We start from the raw sequence: 22805 nt of genomic DNA, 5'->3' as shown, positions 1-22805 counted from the left end.
GCTATTGGCCATCTATATACTGTCTTTAGAGATATGTCTATTCAAATCCTTTGCCTACTTTTTACTCTCAGAATTTCTGATGTATTCTTTTTAATTTAAAATTTTATTGCAGGGGCGCCTGGGTGGCGCAGTCGGTTAAGCGTCCGACTTCAGCCAGGTCACGATCTCGCGCTCCGTGGGTTCGAGCCCCGCGTCGGGCTCTGGGCTGATGGCTCAGAGCCTGGAGCCTGTTTCCGATTCTGTGTCTCCCTCTCTCTCTGCCCCTCCCCCGTTCATGCTCTGTCTCTCTCTGTCCCAAAAATAAATAAACGTTGAAAAAAAAAAAATTTAAAAAAAAAAAATTTTATTGCAGTATAATCAGCATACAAAGTTCTAGTAGTTTCAAAGTTGTATATTAGTATACAACACATTGATTTGTCAGTTCTACACATTACTCAGTGCTCGCCACAAGTGTAGCCACCATTTGTCACCATACAGCATTATTACAGTATTATTGACTACGTTTCCTTTGCTGTACTTTTCATCTCTATGACTTATTTATTTTATGACTGGTAGTTTGTACCTCTCAATCAATCCCCTTAATCTCTTTTGCCCCATCCCATACCATCTCCCCTCTAGAAACCATCAGTTTGTTATCTGTATTTAAGAGTCTGGTTTTTTTGTCTGTTTGTTCTTTTGTTTTGAGATTCTGCTTATAAGTGAAATCTTATGGTATTTATCTTGTGCTGTCTGACTTACTTCACTTAGTGTAATACCCACTGTGTCCATCCATGTTGCAAATGGCAAGATCTCATTCCTTTTTAATGTCTGAGTAATATTCTAGTTGTGTGTGTGTGTGTGTGTGGTGTATATGTATTTGTCAGTAGCCAGCCTTGTCAAAAATCAACTGATTGTAAACATAAGGGTCTATTTCTAGACTCACAATTCTATTCCATTCATGCGTATGTTTATCCTTATGCCAGTATCCCACTGTCTTGGTTACTGTTACTGTAGTAGGTTTTGAATTAAGAAGCGTGAGTCCTCTACCTTTGTTATTTTTTAGGATGTTTTGTCTATTCTTGGTCCCTTGAATTTCCATATAAATTTCTGGAGAAATTGGTTGATTTTTGCAAAGAAGCCAGTTCTAATTTTGAGGGACTTTTCAGGAACCTGTTGATCAGAGGGGAGAGTCCTGCTATTTCACATTAAGTCTTATACCCTACAACCTTGCTGAACTTGTTTATTGCTTTTAATAGTTCTATAATAGATTCCTGGGAATTTCTGTATATGTACAAGACCATGCCACTTGCAGATAGAGTCTTCTGATTCTGTAAAAAGTCATTCTTCAAAAGTAAAGGAGAAATGGACATTCCTGGGTAAACAAAAGCTGAGAGAACTTGTCACTAGCCAGTGCATTAAAAAGACATCTAGATTAGAAAGGAAGAAGTAAAAGTATGCTTATTTACAGATGACATGATTTTGTGTATACAAATCCGAGGCAATCCACTGTTAGATGACAAGAGGTAATAAACAAGTTCAGCAAAAGTTTCAGGGTTCAAAATCAACATAGAAAAATCTATTATGTTTCTGCACAGTAACAATAAACACTGAAAACAAAATTAAAATATAAATTTTGGGAGCCTTGTTAATTTTTGCAGAGCAAGATCTCCCAACTAGTCTTCAAGCATTTTGAATATGTTATTACATTATCTTCTGGCCTCCACGATTCCTCATGAGAAATCCATTGTTGATCTTGTAGAAGATTCCTTGTGTGTGATCAGTCACTTATTTCTTGCTACTTCCATGATTTCTTTGTCTTTAGACAGTTTGATTATCATGTGTTTAGATTTGGATAACTGAGCTTATCAAGTTTCTTGGATATGTAGATTAATGTTTTTCATCAAATTGGGGAAGTTTTTGGTCATTATTTTTTTAAACATTCTCTCCCTTTACCATCTGGGACTTTATACACATGTTGATCTCTGAGTTCTCTGTTCATTTTTCTTCTTTCTTTATAATTTCTGTTGTGCAGACAGGATAATCTTAGTTGATCTGTCTTGAAATTTACTTTCTTCTACCAACTCAAATTGGCTATTGTAGTGAATTGTTTCTCAATTATCTTACCTTTCAACTCCGGAATTTCTGTTTTATTCTTTTTTTTAAAATAATTTTTGTCTTTTTATTCATATTTCTTTTCTGTGAAACATCATCTTCATACTTCTCTTTAATCCTTTAAACATGTTTTACATTTGTTCTTCAAACCTATTTATAATACCTAACTTAAACTCTTTATCTAGAAGTCAAAATCTAGGCTTCCTCAAGAGCTGTTTCTATTAATTTTTTAATTTCCTGTGCCTAGGAAATACTTTGCTGTTTGTGCATCTCATAATTTTTGTTGTTGTTGTTGTTGTAGTACATTTTGAGTAATATAATATGACAGCTCTGAAAATCAGATTCCAACCTTCCCCAAGGTTTGTTGTTTGTTACCATTGGTGCAGCTGCTTGTTTGTTTAGTAAGTTTTAGGGACTCATTCTACAAAGCTTATATGGTTTGTTGTATGAGGCTTCTGAAATCTCTGTTCAGTAAGCTCAGTGGTCAGGTAGTGACTGGACAGAGAGATTTTTTAAAATATGCCTTGAACCAGGGGCTCTTGGTACGTGTTGATCTCAGTGCTCCATAAATTTATAATTTTGTCTCAGCTTTCACTTCCTGCTTGTTTAGGCCTACAAGGTAAGCCAGAGGTGAGATATAAGGACCTTCTCTCATATCTCTTGGGTATGCACATAGTCCTGTATATGTATGTGGTCTTCTAGAGTCCCCAAAATATGTCATAACTTTTCAACCCCTCTTATAGACCTCCTTTTCTGCAGGTTTTTATTTCAAGTTTTTGTTCACCCTCTTGCTGGCCTTCCTGGTACCGCATGCAGCCTAGGGCAACTGTGATGGTGAACACTTGCAACTGATCTGTTTTCAACAAACACCATGGGGATATGGCTTCTTTTCACTGAATAAACCAAGTCAGGTCACCAAAGCCAAGTACTGTGAGTGGGGCTTTTCCAGGGAGCTGTCAGAGAAGTACAATTCTGTGGACTTTTTGGGTTGCTCCCAACCTATCCTACCTCTTCCAGTGGTTGCTGTGCTTCTGTTTTTCGGTTTTGTGGTTGCAAGTCTGTTATTTTTCAAGGCCGTTATGGGACCGGGGAGAGGGAGGTGGGAATGGTCAAGTTAACAGGTCACAAAGCTCACCGTTCTTACTGAGATTCAGCCATTTTACTTGAGTAAACACCCCTTGGATTGTTGTGAGCCTTTGGAGAACTTCCAGGATTTTGAAAAACTTGATTTTGACAATTTTTGTCCCTGTTCTCATTATTATTGTGGAGGAGTGGATTCTCAGAGGTCCTGACTCCACCATTTCTCTTTATTTTTCGTTAGTACTTTCTCTTAGGATGGATGAGACTACAAGCATATGAAATTGCCCAGTGTTCAATGGAGAGGAGGCACAAGATGGAATTGGGATGAGAATGCTCTACAGAAAAGAACTGGAGATAAATGTTTCCCATTTAATTTTTCATTGTAACTATGTAATAAATAAATAGCCATAGAGTATGTATGGGTGGAACTGACATACTTTTTTTTTTTAATGTTTATTTATTTTTGAGAGACAGAGGCAGAGTGTGAGCGGGGGAGAGGCAGAGAAAGAGAGAAAGACACAGCATCTGAAGAGGCTCCAGGCTCTGCACTGTCAGCACAGAGCCCAAGCCGTGAGATCATGACCTGAGCCGAAGTCGGACGCTTAACCGACTGAGCCACCCAGGCACTCTAAAGGTTTATTCTTAAAGTTATCAACTTCATATACCTAGAGCATTTGTGGTCAAGAGATATCATGGAATCAAATGATAATTGCTAATAGAACATTGCTATATCATTGGCAACAAATGTTGAGCAGAAAGATTCTGTTATCATCTAGCTAAATTCATCATTGTAGTTCTAACTCCATGTGAAGACACATGGAGAAAACTTAACTGAGTGTCTCAGAAAGGGAAAGTTGAACCACACAGTAGTAATCCATTTTCATTCACTCAATGTGCTAAGTCCTTTAAGTTTGTAAGTACCGGTAACACCTTCTACCTACATAGCAAAAGATGCGTTGAATTGTTGCTATAGATGTTATTCTTAGCTTAATTAGTTGTATAAGGTGCCCACCCAGGACTTAACGGATTACTTCACAATAAGCTCTAAGCAAAACCTGTGTGTTTAGAGAGGGCATGCAGATGATAAATCACTTAACATACAATCATGAAAGCATGGTGAAAGCATAGAACTGTGGGCAGTATCTCAGCAGAAGTATTACAGCAGGAATACCAGTGTGAACAGTGAGGGGTGATTCTCAGAGGATCCTTCTATCAAACATCTGTTCACAATGAGGGTACCATTAGCTGACAACTTCATAATTCGTTGGATTAAAACATCTCAGAGATGAAGGGGCTACTTGTAACAAAAAAGAATGTAATGCTATAATAGTTTGCTATTTTGTACAGTGTAGAGGAAAGATCCATTTGTGAAAGTCTGAATCATGTCAGGTGTACTATGAAAAGTCTATATGGTGAGGAGAGAGATAGGGAGAAGGAAAAGGAGAGAAGGGGAGGGGAGGGGGCAAGAAGGGATGGGAGGAGAAGAGTAGAGAGAGACAGAAGAGAGTCGGTGGCTGAGAAGATCCAGTGTTCTTTTTTTTTTTCTTTTTAACATCCTTAAATTGTATTTTTTCATCATGATAAGTGTGCTTTTTAATCCTCATCATCTCTTTTACCCATCCCTTCTCCTACCTCCCCTCTGGTAACCATCAGTTTGTTCTCTGTAGTTACGAATTTGTTTCTGGGGCGCCTAGGTGGCTCAGTCAGTTGAGTGTCCGACTTCGGCCCAGGTCATGATCTCGCGGTTCATGAGTTCAAGCCCCGCATTGGGCTCTGTGCTGACCACTCAGAACCTGGAGCCTGCTTCAGATTCTGTGTCTCCCTCTCTCTCTGTCCCTCCCCAACTCATGCTCTGTCTCTCTATCTCTCAAAAATAAATAAAAACATTTATAAAATAAAAAAAAGAATTTGTTTCTTGGTTTTTCTTTCTCTCTTTTTCCTTTGCTTGTTTGTTTTGTATCTTAAATTCCACATAAGTAGAATCATATGGTATTTGTCTTTCTCTGACTGACTTATTTTATTCAGCATTATACTCTCTGGCTTCATCCATGTTGTCGCAAATGGCAAGGTTTCATTCTTTTTGATGGCTGAATAAAATTCCATTGTATGTATATGCCGCATCTTCTTTATCCATTTCTTTATTGTTGGATACTTGTGCTGCTTCCATAATTTGGCTATTATAAATACTGTTATAAACGTAGGGGTGCATGTATCTCTTTGAATCAGTGTTTTTGTGTTTTGGGGGTAAATACCCAATAGTACAATTACTGAATCATAGGGGAGTTCATTTTTTACCCTTTGAGTAATCTCCATACCATTTTCCACAGTGGCTACATCAGTTTGCATTCCCACCAACAGTGCACAAGTGCTCCTTTTTCACCACATCCTTGCCAATACTTGTTTCTTATGTTATTGATTTTAACCATTCTGACAGATGGTTAGTGATATTTCATTGTAGTTTTGATCTGCATTTCCCTGATGATGAGTGATGTTGAGCATCTTTTCATGTGTCTGCTGGCCATCTGTATGTCTCTTTTGGAGACATGTCTGTTCATGCCTTCTGCCCATTTTTCAATCAGATTATTTGTTTTTTAGATGTTGAATTGTATCAGTTCTTTTTATATTTTGGATACTAAACCTTTATTGAATGTATCATTTGCAACCATCTTCTCTCATTCCATAGGTTGATTTTTAGTTTTGTTGATTGTTTCCTTCACTGTGCAAATGCTTTTTACTTTGATGTAGTCCTAATAGTTTATTTTTGCTTTTATCGCCCTGCATCAGGAGACATATCCAGAAAAATGTTGCTATGGCTGATGTTGGAGAAATTGCTGCCTGTGTTGTCTTCAAGGATTTTTGTGGTTTCAGGTCTCACATTTGGTGATCCATTTTGAGTTTTTTGTGTGTGTATGCCATAAGAAAGTGGCCTAGTTTCATTCTTTTGCATGTTACTGTCCAGTTTTCCCAACATCATTTGTTGAAGATACTGTCTTTTCCCCACTGCATATTCTTTCCCCCCTATTGTAGATTAATTGACCATATAAGTATGGGTTAGTTCTCGGTTTTCTATTCTATCCCATTGATCTGTGTGCCTATTTTTGTGCCAGTACCATACTGTCTTGATCACTACAGCTTTGTAATATCACTCAAAGTCTGGAAGACTCATGATTCTTAAGATCACCATTAAATCAAAAGCTGCTCTGTAGGACTAAAGAACACATATGGATTAGTATCTTCTACCAAAAAGTCATTACAAGAAAATTGAAGAGGGAAATTCTTAGAGGATTTACAGTTGGTGCTGACTATTAAATTAGGGAATTACACTACAAGGTACGTAGTGGCAAACATTCTGTACCTGGTATTCTAGGAGGTGACCATGTGTTGTATTTGCCACATGAAGTGCCAGGTGTCGGGTTTGCAGTTTCCAAATTATACATATGCTTTCCTTAGAACTTTTATCTTCAACATATTATTTGATTCAAGCCCAGCATACTAAAGATGAAGAAAGTACTTAATTAGGAGAGCAACTTCAGCAGAATGGTAGTATAGAAATTTCTAGCACCTGTTCCCTCCCAGAAACATCAATTTGAATAACTACCAAGCCTGAAAATACCTTCGCAAAAGCTAAGGATTCCAGATGAGGAATTACAGCATTGGGATGGAATAAGAAAAAGAAGACACATTGAGGAGAGTAGGAAAGATAGTGCCATTACTGCATTAGAGGGTGGAAAAGATAGATTGACATTACCTCATTACTCCTCCCCCAAGCATGGGCATCCTAGCAGCTGAGAGAGACACCCTCCCCTTGGGAGGAGAATGACGTGAGGAACTGACTTTATCGTGGTTACCAGTGCTGGCCTATCCCACCATCAGCTGACTCCAGTGGCCCCAGGCAGTTCCCATGGTCCCAGGTAACTTCCATAACACCAGGTGATTTCTTGGTCCTGGACTCTTGGCAGGCTATGAGAATCCAATCCCCCGGCCTACCCTAGCACCTTCCTGTTCCTGTAGCCCCAAGCAGCTCCTACAACAGTAGGCTACCAACATGCTCCCATAAAACCAAGCTCCTGATTACCCTGGGGCTGGGTAGCTTCCATAGCCCCAGGCAGCTCCCATGACATCAGGCTCCCTGCAGACTCTAGCAAATTCAGGATCCCAACCCATCCCTGTTTGGCCAGCTTCCATGGCCTCAGGTGGCTCCTATAGTTCTAGTATCTGGTTGGTTCCCACCAAACCCACAATGCCAGCCCTCTCCAATGCCAGCCCAAGCCCTGAAGCCTGAGCTTTGAGGCTGGCTTCCACAGACCCAGGTTCCTGACCTGCCCAGCATCACACTGGTCACTGCAGGCCAACTTGGCCCCTCATGCCCTATGGTGTAAGCCAACTCCCATGGCCTAAGACTACAGGCTGGTCCTACTGCCAGGTTGGCCCCTGGACCCCAGCCTCCAGGCTGGCTCCCATGAAACCAAGCTCCCAGCCCATCCTCGCACTGGACTGGCCCCTGTAGATCCAGATGCTGGACCTACCCCAGTGATCCCCAGTACCTGGTCAGCCACTCTGGACCCAGTGTCCATATCCACCCATGTAGGCATGAGCTCACCAAAGGAAACTAATAAAGCTACAGTAACTGACCCTGAAGAAATGGAGATCTATGAGCTATCTGACAAAGAATTTAGAATAATCCTCTTAAGGAAATTCAGTGAATTACAAGAAAACACAACTAAATGAAATTAGGAAAAAAATACATGAACAAAATGAGAAGTTCAACAAAGGAATAGAAACCATTAAAAAAAAAAAAAAACAACAACAAGCAAAGCCAATCCTAGAGTTAAAAAATACCGTGATTGAATTGACAATTCAATAGAAAGCTTCAAAGCAGACTCAATCAAGTAGAATAAAAAATTATTTAACTAGAAACCATATCATTTGATATTATCTAGTCAGAGAAGCAAAAGGAACAAATACAAAGAGTGAAGAGAACCTTTCTGAATTATGGGATACCATTAAAGGAAACAATCTCACATTATTAAAGTCTCAGGAGAAGAGAGGGATAAAGGGGCAGAAAGCGTGTTTAAAGAAATGATGGATTAGAATTCTCAATCTGGGGAGAGGTTTGGACATCCATGTTCATACAGCTAATAGGTGACCCTATAATTTCAAACCAAAATGATCTTTTATAAGACACATTAAAATAAAATTGGTAAAATCAAATACAAGGAGAGAATTTTAAAAGCAACAAGAGAAAAACATACCTGTATAATAAGGGTATCAGCAGATTTGTCAGCAGAAACCTTATAGGCCTGGAGAGAATGGGACAGTATACTCAGATTTCTGGAAAAAGAAAAAAAAGAAACTGCCAACAAAGAATACTTTACCCAGCATAGCTGTCTGGGTAAAAGATATGAAAATATAAAGCATACTGGTAAAGGCAAGTCTAAGCAATTCATAATACTCTAATACTATATAGTATGGTGTTATGCTAATTACTTAATGTAGTATAAAGATTAAAGGACAAAAGTATTAACAATTATAGCTACAATAATTTGTTAATGAAGACATATGAAAAGAGGTAAATTGTGACGTCAAAGATACAAAAAAATGGGACTAATAGTAAAAATGAATAGTAGTTACACAAAAGATAAAGAGGAGGGAATCAAAGTATACCACAGGGAAAATCACTTCACAAAGACAATAAAAGGGGCGCCTGGATGGCTCAGCCAGCTAAGTGTCCGTCTTTGGCTCAGGTCATGATCTCAGGGTCTGTGAGTTCGAGCCCCACATCAGGCTCTGTGCTGTCAGCTCAGAGCCTGGAACCTGCTTCAAGTTCTATGTCTCCCTCTCTCTCTGCTCCTCCCCCACCTGCTTGTGCTGTCTCTCTCAAAAATAAATAAACATTAAAAAAAAAAAAAGAAAATAAAATTGGAAGAAGGGAACAAAGGAACTACAAAGCTAGGAAACAATGAATAAGTTGGTATTAGTTAAGTCCTTACTTTGCCTTAGTTCTTTTTAATGTAAATGGATTAAATTCTCCAATCAAAAGGCATAGAGTGGCTAATGGATTAAAAACAAGACCCATCTATATGCTGCCTACAGGAGACTCACTTCAGCTTTAAGGGCACACAGAGACTTAAGGGGAAAGGATGGAAAAAGATACCCTATGCAAATGGAAACCAAAAGAAAGCAAGAGTAGCTATACTTCTATCACACAAAATAGACTTTAAGCCAAAACGATAATGAGACAAAGAAGGCCATTTTATAATGATAAAAGGGTCAATTTATCACAAGGATATAACAATATATATGCATCCTAGATCACAGCACCTAAACATATTAGGCAAATATTTACAGATCTGAAGGGAGAAATAGACAACAATACAATAATAGTAGTGGAATCTGATACCCCACTTTCAACAATGGATGGATCATCCAGACAGAAAATCAATAAGGAAACGCTGGATGTGAACTATACCTTAAGCCAAATGGACCTACCAGACATATATGTAACATTTCACCCAACAGCAGCAGATTACAGACTCTACTCAAGCACACGTGAAACATTCTCCTGGATAGATCACATGTTAAGTCACAAATCTAATCAAGAAATGGGCAGAGGACTTGAATAGAAATTTCCCCAAAGAAGGTATATAAATGGCCCAAACAGATACATAAAAGGGTGTTCAGTACTTCTAATCCTCTGGGAAATGCAAACCAAAGGCATGAGATATATCCTCATATCTGTTAGAATGGCTATTATCTAAATGCCAAGAGACACCAAGTGCCGTCAAGGATGTGAAGAAAAGGAAATTCTTATGCACTAGTGGTGAGGATGTAAATTGGTACAGCCACTATGGAAAACGGTATGGAGTTTCCTTAAAAAAAAATTAAAGATAGAAGGACCATATCGAGTAATGCCACTTCTGTGTATATGTCAAAGGAAATGAAATCTCTCAGAGATATCTGCATTCCCATGTTCATTGCAGCATGTTCCCAATAGCCAGGGCATGGAAAAACCTAAATGTCTACTGATGGATGAATGGATACAGAAGATGTGGTATATGTACAATGGAATATTATTCAGCCATAGAAAGAAGAAAATTCTGCTGTTTGCAACAACATAGATGGGCCTTGAGAGCACAATGCTAAGTGAAATAAGACAGAGAAAGACAAATACTGTATGTTCTCCTTCACATGTGAAATCTAAAAAACTGAACTCACAGATATAAAGAAAGGAATGGTGGATGCCAGAGGCTAGTGGGTAGGGGAAATGTGGAGACGTTGATCAAAGGGTAAAAACTTCCTGTCATTAGATGTGTAAGTTCCACAGGTTAATGTATAGCACAGTGACCATATATTATATATTTGAAAGTTGTTAAGAGTATAGGTCTTCTATGTTCTCACCACCTACAAAAATGATAATTATGTGAGGTGATGGATGTCTTATCTAACCTTTTTGTGGAGCTTATTTCTCGGTATATTTGTGTATCACATAATCACATTTTACACCTTAAAGTTACATTTGTTATATGTCATTTATATCTCAGTAAAGCTGGAAAAAAATAAAAAGACATTATATAAAAACAAAAGGCATTTTAATACAATTTATAATACATCAATATTGATTCTTTAGCTGTGGCAAATGTACAATACTAATGTAATAACAATAGGGGAAACTAGGTGTAGGGTATGTGTTAACTCTGTACTACCTTTGCAACATTTCTGTAAATACAAAAATATTCTAAATAAAAATTTTATTCAGATTAACAAAAGAAACTATTTAAGATGACTGGACTCCATTTGAGTTATAGGTCCTTTCTTAGAAAAAAGGATTGGTGTCTGATACTCTTGCCTAAAAGAAACAGTTATCTTAGCTAGATACTCATATATAGAAATTTCTATAAATGTCGTTTCAATCGTGTTGAATAAGATTGCTATTAGAATACAAGCCATTTGATACAAGTGCAATTAGCCATTTGGATATTAAAAGTGTGCCATTTCTTTAGTGTCTTGGCAGGTTACAATGGTACCATCTTTGCATATGGGCAAACAGGCAGTGGTAAGACATTCACCATCACGGGTGGAGCAGAACGCTACAGTGACAGAGGCATTATCCCAAGGACACTGTCGTACATTTTTGAGCAATTACAAAAGGTATGAAACTTTAACTTCATTTTCTGTTTGATATATTCAGCAGAAATTTACAGTGGGTAAAAAATTTATTGTGACATTTTATTATATTATATCTAAATGAGGAAGTATTATTGTGTAATAACTCTGGCCTTTATATTTAAGGAAAGTTTGGGATTTTGCTGAAGAAGTGGAAATTAAGGTGCTTCTCATTAAAGGGATGCTGTTTCAGCAAAGGCTGAAAGAGAGTTCTTCTGATACATCCATGGAGGTTAAAAGAACAGATAACACATTTTCCCAACTAACATCTTACATTCCCCATTAAGAAACTGGATGTCCTTTTATCAAGACATTTTTATTTTAGCTACTAAAGCACTGAGTAAGATGATATGATTGTACCTTTCTCACAATTGTGACAGAAGCCCAGAAGAATTTACCAGAGTAAATATCCTATTGCAATTAATATTATTATGAAGAGTTCTTTATATTATATGCATCATTTATGTGTGTCTCTAAGTGCCTATTGCCTTATTAGTATTGAATATGACATATAATACAATTAACAAGGCAGGTATCTTTATCCCACTTTTATAGTTGGGAAAACTGAGTCTAAATATCTTTCCCTGGGTCCTTATAAGTAGCCGGTCTGGTGGTCCATCCCAGGTCTGTGTGATGCCAAACCCTGTGCTTTTCACCACTACATACACTGCCTCTGTATCTCAGACTGGCTTTATTTTGTTGGTTGTATTTAAACAATAATGAGTTAAGGAACTTCTCTGAACTTGGATTTCAGTTTTCCCTTAACTTTTCTAGGTTTCAGTTTTTCCCTCTGTGAAAGTAAGAATTGAATTGTACTAGAGGATCTCCAGCATCCCTACTCACTCCTACACTTACTTGGTTGTATTAATTCTGTATAACAAATGTCCTAACTAGGTCAGTGTAACAGCTATTCCAAATTTTCTTGACTGTATGCTTTTTGCATTTTGAGTTGCAAAGATGAGAAGAAATCGCTGAGATCTGCATAATTCTAATTTCCATCCATAAAGTAGCAATTACCCATTAGTTCAGCTCATCTCTCACTAGCTCAAACATGCCAACACTGCATGCCAGAAAATGTAGAAGAGAAAGAGTTGAGTATAGTGTGTATGTTGGATTCAGATCCTGTCTTTTCATTTACTCATTTATTTCTGACATTAGCTGTTTTGTTTTGCTCCCATATTTCACAGACTGGGAACATAATTTCTAATAGTTTTTGCTGCTGTGGCTCAATGTGGAACTATGTTGTCTTGGAAAGTTCATTGAAGTTGGTGCAGACCAACCTTGTTCTGAGAAAATGTCCTACTTACAGCGTGTGGCCTTGAGGTGGTCACTTAATGTCTCGGGCTTATGGAGTTGCTTCTGAGGGTTGAACATACTCTATCTATAAAGATATTGTCCTGGCACATAGTACATGGTCAATGTATGAGCTCAGTTACTATAGCCATTAATGTCTATATTAATTTCAAAGAATCCTTTGAAACTTAGGACAAATGAAGCCAATTTCCCTGATTAAGTTAAACAGAATAAATAAATCCTTTCCTAATGGAAAATATATTTGTCCCTTTTAAAATTTTGTCTGTGAATACCAAAATATAGTTCTAAAAGTCTAAATGTCTTCCAAGTACCTACCGTCTGCCCAGTTCATTGTTTTCATATCTGTTTGTCATTGACATTATTCTAAACCACATTTCAGTTTGAATTATCCTAAATCACTTCCTGGACTGGAGAGAGCCCCTTGGACCAATTTATAGTCAGGACAACTCTTTGTAAAAGGACAGATCTCCATGATGGGCACAACATATTCGTTCTAATCAAATTGAACTGCTGTAAAACTAGTAAGAGACAGCTTGAGGTTCATCATTAAGTTTGTCCACATTGTATAGCTGAGAAATGCAGACAGGTACGCAGATACCCCCAGTCGATTGCTTGAGAGGGCCACATGGAGTTCTCTAGAATTCTTAAAGGACATACTTGACTTATGCAAAGTAATTATTTCAAGATAAACCAAGAGCAAGTGCATACTGGCTCCTAAAATGCCTGTGAGTGTGATAGGAGCACATTTGCAGTAATTTTAAAGGAAGACACTTGATTCCATTTATTTTAGAAATCATAGCTCATTATTTTTGAGTACTGTGAGGTTCAGACTTGTTTTGGGGCAAGAGAAAAGGCTGTCTGCAGGGAACATGTGTGTTACATTACAGTCTGGCAATCCTAGACACTAAAAAAGGAATAATAAGGAAAGGTAGCTTGCCACATTGCTCGGTGACTTTTAAGTGTGTATTCTAATAGAAGTCCAGAAAATGCAGAAACTGGAGGAGCCAAAGGCATTATCCCAATCATCTCAGGGGAATAGTCTTGCCATTTTCCTGACTTATGATTCCTTCTACTTTCTGGAAGAAGAGAGTTTCTCCACTGCAGATGAACATACAAATTGGCTGTTGTTTTGCCTTTCTTTTACTTTCCTTTTATATTCTTGCTGAATTCTCTATTTGGGGGCTTTTAGAAATAATGGTAAAAACGATAACATTAGCAATAATAATAACAGTAGCAACAGCAACAACTTATTGGTCCTTACTACAGGGACACACATTTCTAGTCAGATTTTAAATACAGAACCCTATTTCTCTGTTACAACAGTTCTACAAGATAAGAGTTATCCACAATTTCATAATTAAACAGCTGACGATAGTGCAGGATCACTCAGTTATAAATGGCAGATCCCGTATTCAAACCCAGCTTTTTCTGATGCTAAGATGAGCTCAGAACTGTATGCTAAAATCTCAAACTATAACATATGGGATATTTCAGTTATGTTCAGATAAGTTTAGAAGTATGTTGCTCTTAAACTTGCTGAGAGGTTGCTAAATGATCCCCCATGGCCTTCAACTTGCTCTGAGAATCTTGCTCTGAGAATCTTCTAGAGAGGACAGCATATATGTTCATTGTGGAACACTTTTTTCACAAGTATTTCATAGGATACTTGAGGGAAAACTGGATTAGACTAAAGACCACACAGAATCTGTCTAGAATATATGATCTCTGATACCTGTGCCATAACCCAAAGAATGATGTTGAATGATGCCTTTGCTAAACTAGGACACTAATCTAATCAGCAGGGTGTTTGTTAGGATAAACAGAGTCGCCTACATCAGCAGGACTTCAGCATTTGGTGGGGATAAATTTATTTAGTAGAGACTCAGTCCATGCTGTCACCTTCCCAGACCACCAAAACATGACATCTCAGGTGTAGCTTGAGAGTTTTGCTCTGGTCATGTGCTGCCTGAGAATTGCCTTAGTTTTTCAGGTGTTATTTTGTTCTTATGAAATATTGGTGTTTTTATTTGGAGAGTTTGAGCCACTTTAGAACCAGAGAATCATATTAATTTTAATCTGAAGAACGCATTAGGAATTCATTCTTCAATTTCATCACTAATCAGTGTGGAAACTGAGGCCTGACACAGTAGGGTATTATAGCAAGTAGGACTAGGATTCCAGCCCTGGATGTGCAGGCCTTTGTTCTCTCTTCCATCTCTGTGACTTGGTCGTCTCTCCCTTTAAATAGTATCTGTCAAATGGATTGTCTTGGATATGGGTGAGAATCAGTCAGGAAGGTCATCCTAAGGAAAATCTCTTTGTGAGTATTGACTCTGACAATCTGCTGACCTTCTTGCCATGAGACACAAATATATTCTGTTATGAGAAGTAGGACTCTATTTGCTGAAATGCAAGCATCTGTATTTTGGGAGAAACAAGAAGAAAGTGCTATCAATTGATATTTGGTCTTGAAAACTGAAAAAAAAATTTCAGTTTTCTTGAAACCTGAAAAAATTCCATTTTATTCTATCTCAGAGGGAGTGGGTCCTTTTTATCTGCTAGCAGAACTGAGACAGGACCAGTTGCCTGGACTTTTATCCTAATTGCATTGATGCCTCTGTCATTACATTTCAGTATTAACCCCCACAAAGTACCTCTCTCAAATGAATAGCTCAATATCCCTGATTGCCACGTGGGCCAGGAAGATTAACCCAAGAGAGAAGTTATAGGCAGTGAGCTGTGAATGTCTACTCTTACCGTTACCTGATTGATCTAAACTATTTCTGTCCCCTGGGATTCATTTTACATTATCTACTATTGTCTGTTATCTATGTCACCAGAAATTTTGAATATTGGAAAAATTTTTAAAAGAATTATGATGAGGGGCGCCTGGGTGGCGCAGTCGGTTAAGCGTCCGACTTCAGCCAGGTCACGATCTTGCAGTCCGTGAGTTCGAGCCCCGCGTCGGGCTCTGGGCTGATGGCTCAGAGCCTGGAGCCTGTTTCCGATTCTGTGTCTCCCTCTCTCTCTGCCCCTCACCCGTTCATGCTCTGTCTCTCTCTGTCCCAAAAAATAAATAAATGTTGAAAAAAAAAAAAAAAAAAAAAAAAAAAAAAAAAAGAATTATGATGAAAGCTGGAAACTCTTTTGCTACTGAAGGTTTTAAACAGAAGTAATGATACTGTTTTCTTTTATGAATAGGCTATTCACAGAATGTAAGTTTATTTTTTCACAGTAACCTTTTTTTTTTTTGGAGGGGGTTCTGGAAAGTAAAAAATGGTGTGTTGTACATTTCTGCAACCAAGTTGGCTCATTTTAAGTGTATATTGACTCTTTATGTATAACGTGGAACCAATAAAAAAACAACAGACTAAAGTTGCTTGTAATCATGGGTGTTGGCTATTAAAAAAAAAAAGCTTCATGCATATGGTTACTGGCAACTTGAAAGTGTCACGAACTGAAAATGGAAACCATACAAAGTGAGGAGGGTAAAGAAGAGAAGCTGTGAGAAAACTATAGTGATAAATGTGTTCATCTTCCTCTGAGCTGAATCGTTATTTATAGCCATTAAATAACATCTTCCCCTTTTCCAATCAGGACAGCAGCACAATATATACAACGCGCATTTCCTATTTGGAAATCTACAATGAATGTGGTTATGATCTGTTGGATCCAAGACATGAAGCCTCCAGTTTGGAAGATTTGCCGTGAGTAGCAGAACAACAAAGAATGGGGGAAATTACTTTCAGATGTTCCTTTCAATTGTTTTCTTTGAAACTTTGTATGTTTCTGGTCTCAATCATAATTAACAAATACTGGATAACAGAATCTTTTTTGTAATATAATGGATATTTTTTTTTCAGTTATGACAAATAGACAGCAATGATGGGAACTAAAATTGCTTGAAACCCATTTCTTGGGAAAATCTCTTTTGGAGTTGGTACAAGAGAGTGCACTGAATGTTCTCGGACCCGGGGTAGAGTGGACTAGTGGGATATGCTGGTACTGCTTTACCTCTGCGGAGTCAGACCCTTTCCTCCTTCATTTGTGGCCTTTGTCTTAAGAGGGAGTTCAAATTAGGGCTCAAGCAACAATGAGAGACTGAAAGAAAGAAAATAAAACTTTGTTTTCCCCGTTGCTTCTCTATTGTAAGACTGACACTGAAAATCATTTGGTCAGATTGGCACTGATTGCTGCATGACCTAAATATAAACAGAGTCTTCAGAGCTTACCTACTGAGTAAGTTACCCTGCCAGCGTTTATTACTCACTGCTTGTTTGAATATCTGCCTGAATTACATATTAATTAATAATATTTCATATCCTTTTGTCCAGACATCTTCATATATCAGAAGTTGGTAGGGATGAACTGGGTGGTTCAGTTGGCTAAGCCTCCGACTTGTGATTTTGGCTCAGGTCATGATCTCATGGTTCATGAGATCAACCCCCACATCAGGCTCTGTGCTGACAATGCAGAGCCTGCTTGGGATTCTCTGTCCCCCTCTCTCTGCCCCTCCCCTTCTCTCTCTGTCTCTCTCTCTCTCAAAAATAAATAAATGAATAATAAAAATAAATAAAATAAATTTAAAAAGTTGGTACAGCCAAGAAAATGTATTTTAATTTTCTTAATATTCTAAAGCAATTTAAAAACACATATTAATCCTCTACCACAAAGATCAACAACCAATTGCTGGCTTGTTCTGGTTTGCAAAAGAAATAAGGAAATAATAAAGAAAATAAATTATACTCTTTACATCATCTTTGTATGTATTCTTCCTTTAATATTGACAGGGAGTTTTTATGTATCTCTTTTATGCCAATTGTATTTATTAGAGGGAGTTAGGAAAGGGGATTATTGTTGGTTTCTAAATATGTTAATTAAAGAATATAAGAAGAGAAAGGAAAGATCTGACTCCATGGAAGAAATTGGTCTTAAGGAAACTATTGGAATTAAGTTTACAGAGAGGTAAAATGTTCCTCAGAGGAAGGTTAGAAACAGCAACATTAAAAATATGAAGATGTAGTCAGAAAGGCCATGTGTTGAGGAGTCATGTGAGATAAAAGCAGAAAGGCTAACAGAAGCCAGCTTTTGAGGTACTTGAATGGTGGGCTTTTGCTGTGAGATTGATTATTACTCTAATAGGCTTTTAAATTAATTTTCTAGCCTCCAGTCTAACCTGTGTACCTCTAGGCTAAATCCGGATTAAAATTGCTTTTAACAAGTCATATCTACACTGAAGAACTTGAAACCTGCTTAGCAATATTCCAGAAATGAAAGTCTTGGATATGACAAACATGGAGGAAGAGAAAGAAGTTTGAGAGATACGCATAAAAAAAATAAATAGATGATAACTAGCTAGCTAGTTAGATAGAAATCAAATAAATTGATTATGCCTCTCACCTTGGATTTGATTGGATTTGAAACAAAGGTGAATTACAGCAGGTTGGTTCTCTGTATTTTACTGATTGAGAAGAGTAAACTCAGAGAGGTATGACTTTTCCAGGGTGTCAAAACTAATCTGTTAATTGTAGAGCAAGAATTAAAAACCACAAGGGCATCTGGGTGGCTCACTCAGTTGAGCATCCGACCTTGGCTCAAGTCATGATCTCACTGTTGGTGAGTTTGAGCCCTGTGTTGGGTTCTGTGCGGACAGCTTAGAGCCTGGAGCCTAGTTCAGATTCTCTCTCTCTCTCTCTCTCTCTCTCTCTCTCCCTCTCTCTCTGTCTCTCTCTCACACACACATACACCCACAAAATAAATAAACATTAAAAAAAATTGAAAAGTACATACTCTCACTTTCATGCCAGAGTAGCAAAAATAGCTTCAGGATTTTACCATGGGGCCCAGAGAATTGGAGTCATTGACTAAAAAGGTGATTTCTGTTAGAAAACTTGATTGGTGATGGTATTGAGTTTCATATACATAACTTTGGTGGCTAAGAGTACCTTACTAGATGTTTACAATAACTTCCTCAGAGGTAGGAAGTATGCCTTACCTGAGTTGGTAGTCTCTCTACCACTAGGCCAAAGTAAGTTCTTAAGATTTAAAAAAATTATCTGTTAAATTGAAACTATAAAGTAGAATTTTTGAAGATGAAAATATAAAGGAACAACAGCATGAGCTCTGTGAATCAGAGTCTAATGGACATAATTGGGTGCAACCTGACTATGAGAACTAGGAATGAGAAAAGTCGTTGACTTCTAAGAGAGGCAGTGTAATATATAGTCAAGAGCACTTGATTACAAGTCAGGACATTTGGGTTCTAGTCCCAACCCCTCAATCTTAGATACATTTTTTCACTTTTCTGGGTTTCTCATGGTCTATAAAATGTGGGCATTGGGTTATATAATATTTAACAGCCTTTTGGAGGTCAAAGATTGGTGACCTCACAGAATAGGACTTCTTTGGTGACTCTTTTCCCCTTCACAAAAAAATAAGAAGTGATGTAGATATCTTGTATTTTCCTCCTAGAAAGGAGCCTTCTGCCTCTTGAAAGCAAGGACAATGCTTTAATTCAGTCTGTGTCTCTGTGTTTCCTGATATGCCTGGCATTTAGTGGTGGATCTCAAGGTCGATCAGATTGTCTCGGTAGATGTCACTAGCTTTCTACCTTAAACTACTGCTCTTCTTTGGTAGCTTCATCCTCTTGTTGGAGAATGAGTTCACTGACTCAAGTCAGAAGTGACCTCAATTACAAAACAGATGTTTTCAGTGAACTGCTGCCCTCCCCCATACAAAAGTGGACAGAAAGATGTTCTTCTTACATTTTGGAATATAATTACATGAAAACAAATCCATTAAAATAAAAATGAAAAGATTCTCATTATGAAAGAAGACTCCCATATCCCAGGAGTATAGTTTATTTACTTCAAATATATTCAGTACAATTGAATTCCAAAACAATTCAAGAACAGCATAGTCTTTTGGTGTGGGGATGATGGGATTTGACTGGTATTGAGTCTGCTGGTTTTCTGGGGATTTTAGAGAGTTTGCCTTTTACTAAGATTATCAAGTAATTCTTTATAATAGAATGTGACTTTTGCTGTACCTGGATTAGATTAAGAGTATGTACTGTTAATCTGGTTTCATACACTCTTGAACTGGGATGAGCTCTAACCCCACAATCTTATCCATCTGATTGACTGGTTCATTGTTGTGAGCTGGAATGTCCCAGATACTCTGACTGTGATCCAAAAATAATAGGCAAAGTGTCTGTTGACTTTGGTTCTCTCTTGTGGTCATCCATTTGAGGGACAATGGCAAGATACACATTGTAGCCCTTTGACATTCTTATACGTGGCATAACCATGTCTAATCAAATTCAAGGTCAATTTGATGTTGCACAACAATAGCCATCAGTAACAGGTTTCTTACTACTGAGCAACACAGCTTCCTCCAAATCACCTGCTGGATGTTCTTCTCATGGGGCACTCTGTCTTTTCTGATCCTTGTTTTTTACACTCTAATGAGTTCCAACTCTGCTGTTACTGAAGCATTTGCCTATAGACTGCCTGTGGACTTTGTATATATAATGTCAGGGGATTGGACTAAAGTCAATTGCTTCTTTCAAAAGTTGCTGTAGTCATTTGGCAAGGAGTTTTTAGATACAACATTAAAAGCATGATCTGTGAAAGAAGAAATAGATGCGTTGAGATTCATTAAAATGAAAAACTTCTGCTCTCTGAAAGACACTGTCAAGAGAATAAAAAGACAACCCAGAGACTGAGAGCAAATATTTATCAAACACATATCTGATAAAGGACTTACATCTAAAATATACAAAGAGCTCTTAAAACTCAGCAACAAGAAAACTAACAAGCCAATGAAGAAATGAGAAAAAGCTCTGAACAGACAGCTTACCAAAGAAGCTAAGCATCTGAGAAGATGCTCCACATCATCTGTCATTTGGGAATTGCTAATTAAAACTACTATGTACCTACTAGAATGGCAAAAACCTAAAAAACTGGCAATACCAAATGCTGACAAGAATGTAGAGCAGCTGGAATGCTCATTCATTGCTGGAGGAAATGCAATATGCTACATTTTATTTATTTATTTATTTATTTATTTATTTATTTATTTATTTAATTTATTTATTTATTTATTTATTTATTTATTTATTTGAGAGAGAGCGTGCGCATGCATGCCCAAGTGAGGGAAGGGCAGAGGGAGAGGGAGAGAACCTCGAGCAGGCTTTACACTCCACTGAGCAGGCTCTACACTCCATGCAGAACTTGATGCAGGACTCAATCCCATGGCCCTGGGGTCACTATCTGAGCTGAAGTTAAGAGTCAGACAGACGCTCAACCAACTGACCCACCCAGGTGCCCTGGTATAGCTATTTTAAAAGATGACGTCAGTTTCTTAAAAAACAAACATAGTTCTTAGGATAGGATCCAGCAGTTATACTTCTGGGTATTTAACCAAATAAATTGAAAACTTATGTCAGTACAGAAACCTGCCCATGAATGGATATATCAGCCTTATTCATAATTGCCAAGAGCTGGAAGCAACCAACATGTCCTACATTAGGCAAATAGAAGAACAAACTGTGATACATCCATGCAGTGGAACATTATTTGGCAATAAAAAGAAAAGCGCTATTAAGCCACAGAAGACACAAAAAGTCTATATACTGTATGATTCCAAGTATTTGACATTGTGGAAAAGGAAGAACTATAGATACAGTAGGAAGAGCACTAGTTGCTGGTGGTTGGGATGGGGAAAGATACAGGGATGAATAGGTGAAGCACAGGGGACTTTTTGGGCAGTGAAACTATTCTATCTGATAGTATAATGGTGGGTCACTTGTCCAAACTCATAGAATATATACCACCTAGAGTGAACCCTAATAGAAGCTATGGGCCTTTAGTTAACAAAACAACAGTAGCGAAAAGGAACGAACTATTCATACATTTAACAGCTTGGATGAATCTCCAGGGAATTATACCGAGTGAAAAAAGCCAATCCCAAAAGGTCATATGATGTATGATTTATTTATATAATATTTTTTAAATGACAAAATTATAGAACTAGATAACAGATGAGTGGTTGACAGGAGTTAGGGAGGGAAGTGGGGATGGTTATACAAGGCCAGTGAGAGATCCTTATGGTCATGGACTGTTCTGTTTCTCAACTGTGACTGTGGATACACAAAACTACTCATGTGATTAAATCCCATAGAATTAAACACACACACACACACACAAACACACACACACACACACACACACACAACTGGGACATCTGAATAAGATCAGTGGATTCTATCAATGTCAGTGTCCTAGTAGTGATATTTTAATATAGTTTTACATGACGTTATCATTGGGAAAAACTGGGTAATGGGTGCGTTATTTCTTATAGCTGCATGCAAATCTACAATGTTCACAAAACAAGTTTAATTAAAAAATAATTGTCTATATATTTGTGTGTGTATATATATATGCATACACACACGTGTATTCAATGCATTCTGTATTTAGCAATTTAAATGAAAATAAAACATCTATTTTTGAAAGTCTTTATGTCATATGCTATAAAGAGAATATAGTTAGAATCTAAGTATGTCTTATGGAGTAAAACAGTATAACTACTGGTCTTAACCATAGGGAAAATAGTCACCTTACTTAAGTGTAATTTTAGTATTCCTAAATAGGGATGCATAATGCATTTAAGTTTCCAAAGATGGTCATGGTTATTACTGTTAGCAAAAAGTCAGTAAACTCCAGCATCCAGTATTGCAATCTTGGCTTTGTTGTAAAATAATTTGTTGCCAAAGGAAAACAAATAGATGGATGTTAAATTTAATTCATCAAATTGCCATGCCCACTGGATATGAAACACTCTTAAGTGTTGCAGGAGTTACAAAAAAAGACGAATGCAGTGTCTGCCCTCATGGCTTACATTCTGGTCATGTGGAATCATTCATTTATTCAACAAACATTTATAGAGATCCATCTTGATTCCACATACTGTGCTAGGTAGGCACTGACTTTACTGACATAGTCTTTACTTTTCCTGGACCTCACAGCAGAGTGGGGAAAACTAGTATAAAATAGCATAAGGTAGAATATGAAAAACATCATAAGAAAGGCACAAAGAATGACTAGGGCTTAAAGAAGGAAGAAACGACATCAGGTCAAGTGATATGGAAGAGA

At 37.6% G+C, this 22805-nt stretch overlaps 1 protein-coding gene across 3 annotated transcripts in view; it reads left to right on the top strand.

The window, feature by feature from the left end:
• KIF6 (kinesin family member 6) overlaps positions 1–22805 on the top strand; it is a 384724-nt gene that overhangs the window by 68933 nt on the left and 292986 nt on the right. For all 3 annotated transcript variants that reach the window (XM_086706762.1, XM_086706761.1, XM_086706763.1), the window contains 2 exons: positions 11172–11319; positions 16246–16355. In XM_086706762.1, coding sequence (XP_086562888.1) covers positions 11172–11319; positions 16246–16355 — 258 coding nt within the window. The remainder of the gene's footprint in view (positions 1–11171; positions 11320–16245; positions 16356–22805) is intronic.

The sequence above is a fragment of the Puma concolor genome, chromosome B2, assembly GCF_028749965.1.
Source record: "Puma concolor isolate L17-30 chromosome B2, mPumCon1.1.hap2, whole genome shotgun sequence".
NCBI lineage: Eukaryota > Metazoa > Chordata > Mammalia > Carnivora > Felidae > Puma > Puma concolor.
This window is presented reverse-complemented; position numbering and strand designations above follow the sequence as displayed.